The sequence below is a fragment of the Scophthalmus maximus genome, chromosome 9 (genome assembly GCF_022379125.1).
Source record: "Scophthalmus maximus strain ysfricsl-2021 chromosome 9, ASM2237912v1, whole genome shotgun sequence".
In the NCBI taxonomy this organism is placed as follows: domain Eukaryota; kingdom Metazoa; phylum Chordata; class Actinopteri; order Pleuronectiformes; family Scophthalmidae; genus Scophthalmus; species Scophthalmus maximus.
In genome coordinates, this window is record NC_061523.1 from 16430124 (window position 1) to 16437524 (window position 7401).

Here is a 7401-nt window from a genome sequence, read left to right on the forward strand (position 1 = left end):
GTACATCGGCAATAGTTTTACTTTGAAAGTACGGAAATGGGATGTCATACTTTATTCTGACAGATTTTATCATCGTGGAAGTAACACTGACGTTGCTTATCAACACCTGATCAGTTTCGCCATAAATATAATTTTTTCTTAAAAAGAACAATTACTCTTGTGTTACGCTGCGAGGAAGTCAGAAAACATTATGATTGTTGAACAAAATATAAGAGACAGAAGGAAGCAAAATAATAATAAAAAGGCTTGTAACTTGTTTCACACAGGTTCATTTTAGAGAACATTGTAAAAGTCAAGTGACCAACCAAGAAAAACCGGAACGGCCACATTCGCAGTCAAACGAAGAGACGACAGAGCAAGTGTTTTTGCTTTGTCTTTCCATTGGATGGAACCTAAACTCCAGTCTATCTATCTCTCTCAACTTACCAGAAATAACATTACATTTGGAATCTTAATGGAGGATAAAAAATATGATATGCAAATTTAACTTCATGTGATTTGGGTAGAGATGCCATCTATAAGTGTAAATGTATTACAACAAATCCTCTATTTACTGTTTTAGTATAAGAGGTTGCATTGTCCTACAACTATGGAAAGGAAAACAGCAAAAAAAACAACTATTGATTTTTATTGATGCTTTAGAATTATCAGAGGCCAAGCTATTTTATTTATCTCTTCAGTTCAATCTAATTCCATTTATTTTCTTGTCTGTACTTGTTATATTTTGTTTACATGTTTTCAGTAAACCATATAATAACTTATAATAACATACATCATAAACCAATTCTTTCTGTAATATTGACCTCAACTTTTATCACAGTTTTGTAATGTGTAAACTTCAAGAAAATACAAGTTACTGCATTATTAATTGAAGAAAGGCTCTTTTTAATGTCTATTTGCTGCAGGAGTTGTATTTACCCCTTTGCACTTTTAAAAAGTATCAACAATAATGTGCTTTGCCCTGGGGTTCCCAAACTTTTGCAGCAACCTTAGATCTTGGTATGAAAGTCGGTATAAGTGCAAGAGCAAACAATACCGGGGTATACTTGAAAAGCTAGTTCAGCACCTGCATAGCCTACTCGTGGATAACCGCTGTTCAAGGGTATGGTAAATAGACTCTTGGTGGAGTCTGAGAACTAGTGATGGTAAAGTTAGGAGGTATGTCAGTGCTCCTTTAAAATAAAAAAAATATAAAAGATGTGTTATTACTGATGAAGAGGCTGGTATCTCTTCTCCATAGGTTTCTAATCAGCATTAGCATTTAGCATCTAATCTAAACAAGGAAATGCAGCTAGATGCTGCAGCTGCATGGGCCATAGATTCTGATAAATCAGTTTCAGATAAATCCATCTTCAGGAGATCTTTCAGTAGAAGATCCTTATGAGTGTTTTCCAACTAAACAGCCAGACTGTAGAAATAATTATTTTTTTAGGTTTTGGACAGTAGGTGGCAGTGTTACGCCACGGAGCGTGTGATCTGCCGGGAACAGGGCGAAAGAAGGAGAAGGGAAGGAGGGAGAAACCCCGTTGTGCATGAGCTAGCTTACTCAAAGCCACGGCGCGCAGCAGCTAGCAGTCCACAGTGTGCACGCCGTCATATCCAATATAACTTACACTGTAGTATAGTTGCTTATGTTTTAGACGGAGCGCGTTGGCTCTCGGAAGGAATCGACTCTCTCGTTGGTGGCCGGAACACTTGTTGGCAAGCGCTAGCCAAGAAACAACCGACTGCAACGGCTGTTGCGCCTATCGCCATTTTGCGCATTCAACAGCCCGAGACGTTCGCCAGCAGCAAGGTAATAAATAACCGCAGGGATGAGCGGACACCGAGGACAGACACGGTGCCATTCGCTTTCGGCCCGTCGCCTTAAATCCCAACTGTGCTGTGCGGCTCCTTCTTGTGTTGCAGCATGGCAGAGGCGGACCGACCGGGGAAGCTCTTCATCGGTGGACTGAACACGGAGACCACCGAGAAGGCCCTGGACCAGTACTTCAGCAAATATGGCAGGATCGTCGAAGGTGCGACGGGGGACACTGCTGTTGGCCATTTTACGCCCAGTAGTTTTGAAACGGGATGTTTGAGTGCAGCACTGTCGCGTGTTCTGCAAGGCGCTCGGTTTCGGCCGATCCGCGCTTTAAAACGATTCCAGATGTCCGTGCCCTCGCATGTCTGCTCGAGCGAATCTCATTTTGGCCTCGATTGACTATATAAATCTGTAAATTTTAATGTAGCGTTTTACTCCATTGCTACTAACTTAGCCTGGACCATATGTTTTAGACCCCCCTATCGCAAGGGACCTTGTTTACTGTAACACTAAATTGAATCTTCGAAAGAGGAACGACTTCAACATTTGAACCCTAAAAAGGGAGCACATCGATTCAAACTGAGTCTTTTAGTTACAGAAAATGGGGGCTAGTAATTACAGCATGCCTTTGTACAACGTAAACTCCTGTAAAATAGCAAATAAGAAGTAAATAATATAGTCAATCGTAAATTATTTGTCACAAAGTACAAGCGTTCACTCCTTTCCCCCCCTTGATTTTAGTGATTTTGATGAAGGACCGCGAAACAAACAAATCGAGGGGATTTGCCTTTGTTACCTTTGAGAGTCCAGCCGACGCAAAGGATGCGGCGCGCGAGATGAACGGAAAGGTGAGCACTGTCGTTAATCAGCCTCAATCGCTGTTTTGAGACATTTGTCCCGTGTCGTGATTGAGATTGTAATTGTTCTGCCACAGTCTCTCGATGGTAAGCCTATCAAAGTGGAGCAAGCCACCAAGCCACAGTTTGAGAGTGGCAGCAGGCGAGGCTCTCAAACCATGTACCCCCGCAGTCGTCCGCCCAGAGGCCCCAGAGGTTCTCGTGGAAGTCTTGGTGGTATGAGGGGCCCACCTTCCAGAGGTACGTTTTTAGTTAATCTATTTTGTGAGTAAAGTATGCAAAATCATACAATGTGTGTAATAGTAAAACAACCGTATTGACTGTTTTTCTGGCTACTTTCAGTGTGTTAATATTTGCATTTCTTGTCTGTTAAAAGACTACTATGATTCAGGGAGTTCAGAACCCTTCTTTAAAGGGATGTCATCCAGAGGCCCCCCTTCACTGAAGAGAGGGCCCCCAGTACGTAACGGAGGCCCTCCACCAAAGAGGTCTGCTCCATCTGGTCCTATGAGCCGAAGTAAGTATGAGGGTATTTTGTTTGCACTTATCTCAAATTATTGCACCCAGAGTTGTGTAATTCCGCTGTCTGTATACTCACTGGTTCCCAGAGTTGATCAGTTAGCATTTAATTGTCCTGCATGTACCTTGATGTGCTTCATAATATATTAAAAAAATATTTGGTAACATTTTGCTGATCTTCTTTGTCATTGCTTTCTAGCACCCATGTCAAGAGACAGGGATCCATATGGTCCACCACCTCCTCGCAGAGACTCCATGATGTCCAGGAGGGATGATTATCCATCACCACGAGATGACCATTACAACTCAAAAGACAGGTAGGACATTTCATCTTTAGTTACTTTAAATGTGGGGGGGGGGGGGGGATTATTTTTTGGGCATTTGTTGAGATAAAACACAATTGTTTTTGCTGGTTTCTGAAATCAGTACAGCAGATTCAACAAACAAGTTACATTTAAAACAAAAATGTAAGTGTATAGATCTTGTGTCGACAGCTCCCAACAGAAATATTTAACATCCTAGTTACAGCTCTGCAGTTAATTGCACTTCATGTTTTGCAGCTACTCCAGTCGGGATTATAATTCCAGAGATTCAAGGGATTATGGACCTCCTCCCAGAGATTACTCGTACAGAGAATACTCAAATTCCAGTTCCAGAGATGACTATGGCTCAATGTCAAGAGGATACAGGTATGTTTATGAGTTGATACAAAGAGTTACAAAAGGATATCTCATCACTCTTGGTCATCAAAATACAATTGTTCCTTTGATGTAGTGACCGTGATGGTTATGGGGGAGGCCGGGAACCCAGAAGTTATACTGACCGTCCGAGCGGTGGCTCCTATCGAGATTCATATGATGGTTATGGTAAGTAAGGCTCCATGAATGTAGTACCAAAAGATTACCACCGTGGCTCAAAGAAAAGCTGCACAAAACCAACCAAATAGCATTGACTACCACAGTCTCCAGTCAGAAGAAGCTGCAGCTTTTTCCCTCCCCAGAGGAAACAGCATTGCAGACAACCTCGTTAATTTTTTCCCCCCTTTCCCTCTGCTGCATCCCTGAACTGCAATCCAAGTTGCCTATTCTCACACAATTACAAATATAATAACCATTGGCATCTCGAATTAAAAACAAAATGGTATTCCAATACTGTGTCTTCAAATCACAGTCCATATATTCGCTCTATTAATCAACAGAATCAGTATTTGTGGCAGAAAAAACGCAGACTATTTGCATCCATAAGGAAACCCAAAAAGCCCTTGGAAACATCTGTCGACCACTCAGTATGTGTTGCCTAGCAAAGCCCTCCCTCAAGGAGTAACCGTCACAAAACCATCAAGACAACTCTGAAAGCCTCGTCCTTTACCTGCAGTTCTAATTCTTGGAGCTCTGAAAGGAAAATGCTTCTCAAATCAATGGCATGCTGAAATGGGTAACACTGCCCATGTATTCCCTGTGCTTGGATATATCACTGCCGATATCAACTAGGTATCCATGTTAAATATAATATCAATAACATAATGGGACATTTAAACATGTCGTCCATTGCTTTTATTTTTCACTTGCTGAACTCTATTGGCAAAAAAATGAGCGCTTGGCAGTGCAAGAAAATGCATAAATGAAACCTTGCCAATTACCTGACCCATTGACCCTGCAGGTAACTCTCGCAGCGCCCCACCTTCTCGGGGCCCCCCACCCTCCTATGGTGGGAGCAGTGGAAGCAGTCGTTATGATGACTATGGCAGCAGTTCCCGGGATGGCTATGGCAGTCGTGACAGTTATCCCAGCAGTCGGAGTGACACGTATCCACCTAGCCGTGGTGAGCGAATGGGCAGGCAGGAGAGGGGCCCAGCCCCCCCTGTTGAGAGAGGCTACCCTCCTCGTGATTCGTACAGCAGCTCAAGTCGTGGAGGGCCACGCGGGGGCCGTGGGGGCAATCGAGCCGATAGAGGAATGGCTCGCAGCAGATACTGAACTGGACTTGGAAATCGCATCAAAGCAAACGTTGGTCTCCGTGCACAGTAAACACGTGTTTTGGAAGAAATCTGACGAGACAAACTAGCCATGTCTAAATCTGTGGAGTATGAAGCCTAGCTTTGAACTGTATCTTGACTTTCCCAATTTTTTTATGTGTAAAAGGTTTTTTTGTTTTTGTTTTTTTAGTATTTCTCTTACTCATGTAACAGTACAGTTACCAAGTGAGTGTTAGTTTTTGTACATTCAGTGCTGTTGGAATCTGCAATGCCCTATACGTCTGGCTACCCTAATAAAGCTTTTAGTTCTACCTTGACCACTGCTCATCCATTTTCAAAACGACCAGAGGCGGTAACATGAATGTGAAGTAACGACATGATCTCCTTTTATGAAGTTCTCTGTAAAGCTTAGGTGAGTCTCTGCTCGTTCTATATAAATAGCGGAGTCACTTGAGTTCATTCTTAACACAAATGTACTTCCAACTGGACGCTACTGATTTCAAGGATCGGGCAAATGTTACTGTCAAAATGTTCCAATGTACTTTCCTTGGAAATGGATCCGTCACCCTAGAGCTATATGATGGCATGCAACGACAAAACCACAGGCAACAGCAACCAAATGCAACTCGACCGATAGTCAACAGCTGGTAAGCAAAGCAAACCTCTTTGTTTCTCATCTGTAAATGAGTTTCTCATTGTCCTGTATTGCAATCTCCACTCAGAAGGGTGACATTGAAGACAACCTTTGCCGCAGGGGACAAAAGACGAAAGGAGGTTGACCGAATGAGCCTTTTTCGTTGTAGTCCGTTTCATCTGCTAAAATTGTCAAAAGTGCAGCAACTTCCCAAGACAATGAAAGCTTTAACACACTCCAACTGAGCCCGCAAATGACCCTTTTTGCCTTCCCAATCGTCCACTGTCAGAACAATGATTGGCAACGGTGCATTTTGATATCGTAGATAAACATTTCTAGTTATTTCAAGACTTTTTTTTTCTTGGTAAAAGAATTTAAACGGCATTTTAAAATGAAACCATTTTCTCAGTGTCGAAACCTTTTCCACAAGTATGCCAATTCAAACAATGGAGACCTCTGGAAGAACACCATCGTCCTCACTGCCAAACTGGAAACAATCACTGAAGCAATTTCGAAGTCGGACCATGGACTACAATATAACCCCCCACCCCCCTAACAAATTTTAATACATGATTAAGACATGGGCCATGTGTTAATATTATGTTCTCATTGCAGGATGAACATCCCTCCAAGGCGCTGCCCTTGCTACAAACCTGAATTGTGTCTTCCAAGTTGTTGAACCAATGAAGCCACAGTGCACCTATGCAGGTATGACAATATCATATTTAGGATTTGAAGCCAGGATGAGTTCGTCAGTTCTCTCTAAGTGGAACCAATGAGAGAGACGTGGCGAGTTGAGTAGCTGACAGTGTTGCCAAACTTGCGTTGCTGAGGACATCCCAGTCTGGGGAACATCTCCACAACCCTTTTCTCATCCAAACTTGATTATTTTGCTTTTGTCTGTATTATCACTGCAAACCGTTATTACGGATAGAACAAGTTCCTGCATAATGCAGTTCAATTGTATTTACATTTTTTGATTTTTTGCACATTCTTCCTCGTAATCAAATCAGAGAGGTGATGTGAGGTGGCGTTAGTCCCTCTGGGGCGATAATCTTTATAATGTGATGTGCCATTATCTTCAAATCTTGTAGTGTGTGCATGTTTAAGATTAGAGGGAATGATATCTGCAAAGATTTTTCCTCTACTGTCTCAAGCAACCTAATTTCAAAATCGGTCAGGATTTTAAAACTCCTGTTGACTGAGCTCAGTTTATGTGAATGGAAAGGTAGCATGCAGGAACAAAGTTGTGTGTAAAATAAATGCTTATTGCATGCAAAATGTGATGTGAACACTGGTTGTGGTATATTGCTGAAAAATTGTTGTTATATATATTTTTTCCCAATACTTACTGTATTTCAGATGCGAGCAGAACTTCGGTTGCGAGCAGAACTTCGGTTGCGAGTGCTGCTCGGGTCTTTTCTTCAAGTGGAACTAGGTGTTGACAGTGGAGAAGAACACGGGTCGAGGATTTGCTCCAATGCAGTTTCTGTTCTTCTTAAATAAAGTCTTTATGAGAGAGCTTCACTCAACGTTGTCTTGTCATGAAAGAATGAAATTAGCACATTTTCCCCAACAAAGGTACCGTAGATGTTATGAAGCCTCTTGAGGC

The 7401-nt window shown here is 42.2% G+C and overlaps 1 protein-coding gene across 2 annotated transcripts; it reads left to right on the plus strand.

Moving 5' to 3' along the window:
• Positions 1 to 1496: 1496 nt before the first annotated feature.
• Positions 1497 to 7316, plus strand: rbmx (RNA binding motif protein X-linked). 2 transcript variants are annotated; one of them, XR_004795890.2, is made up of 10 exons: positions 1497 to 1795; positions 1909 to 2018; positions 2546 to 2652; positions 2739 to 2901; positions 3038 to 3178; positions 3380 to 3497; positions 3741 to 3869; positions 3955 to 4046; positions 6405 to 6497; positions 7152 to 7316. XR_004795890.2 is itself a non-coding variant. In XM_035649064.2 (9 exons), the coding sequence occupies exons 2-9, from the start codon at positions 1910 to 1912 to the stop codon at positions 5154 to 5156; spliced, it is 1176 nt and encodes a 391-aa protein (XP_035504957.1). In that variant the 5' UTR covers positions 1497 to 1795; position 1909; the 3' UTR covers positions 5157 to 5472. The 2 variants fall into 2 exon arrangements, 1 of the variants encoding a protein (XP_035504957.1); XM_035649064.2 differs by lacking the exons at positions 6405 to 6497; positions 7152 to 7316 and adding an exon at positions 4840 to 5472.
• Positions 7317 to 7401: the final 85 nt, after the last annotated feature.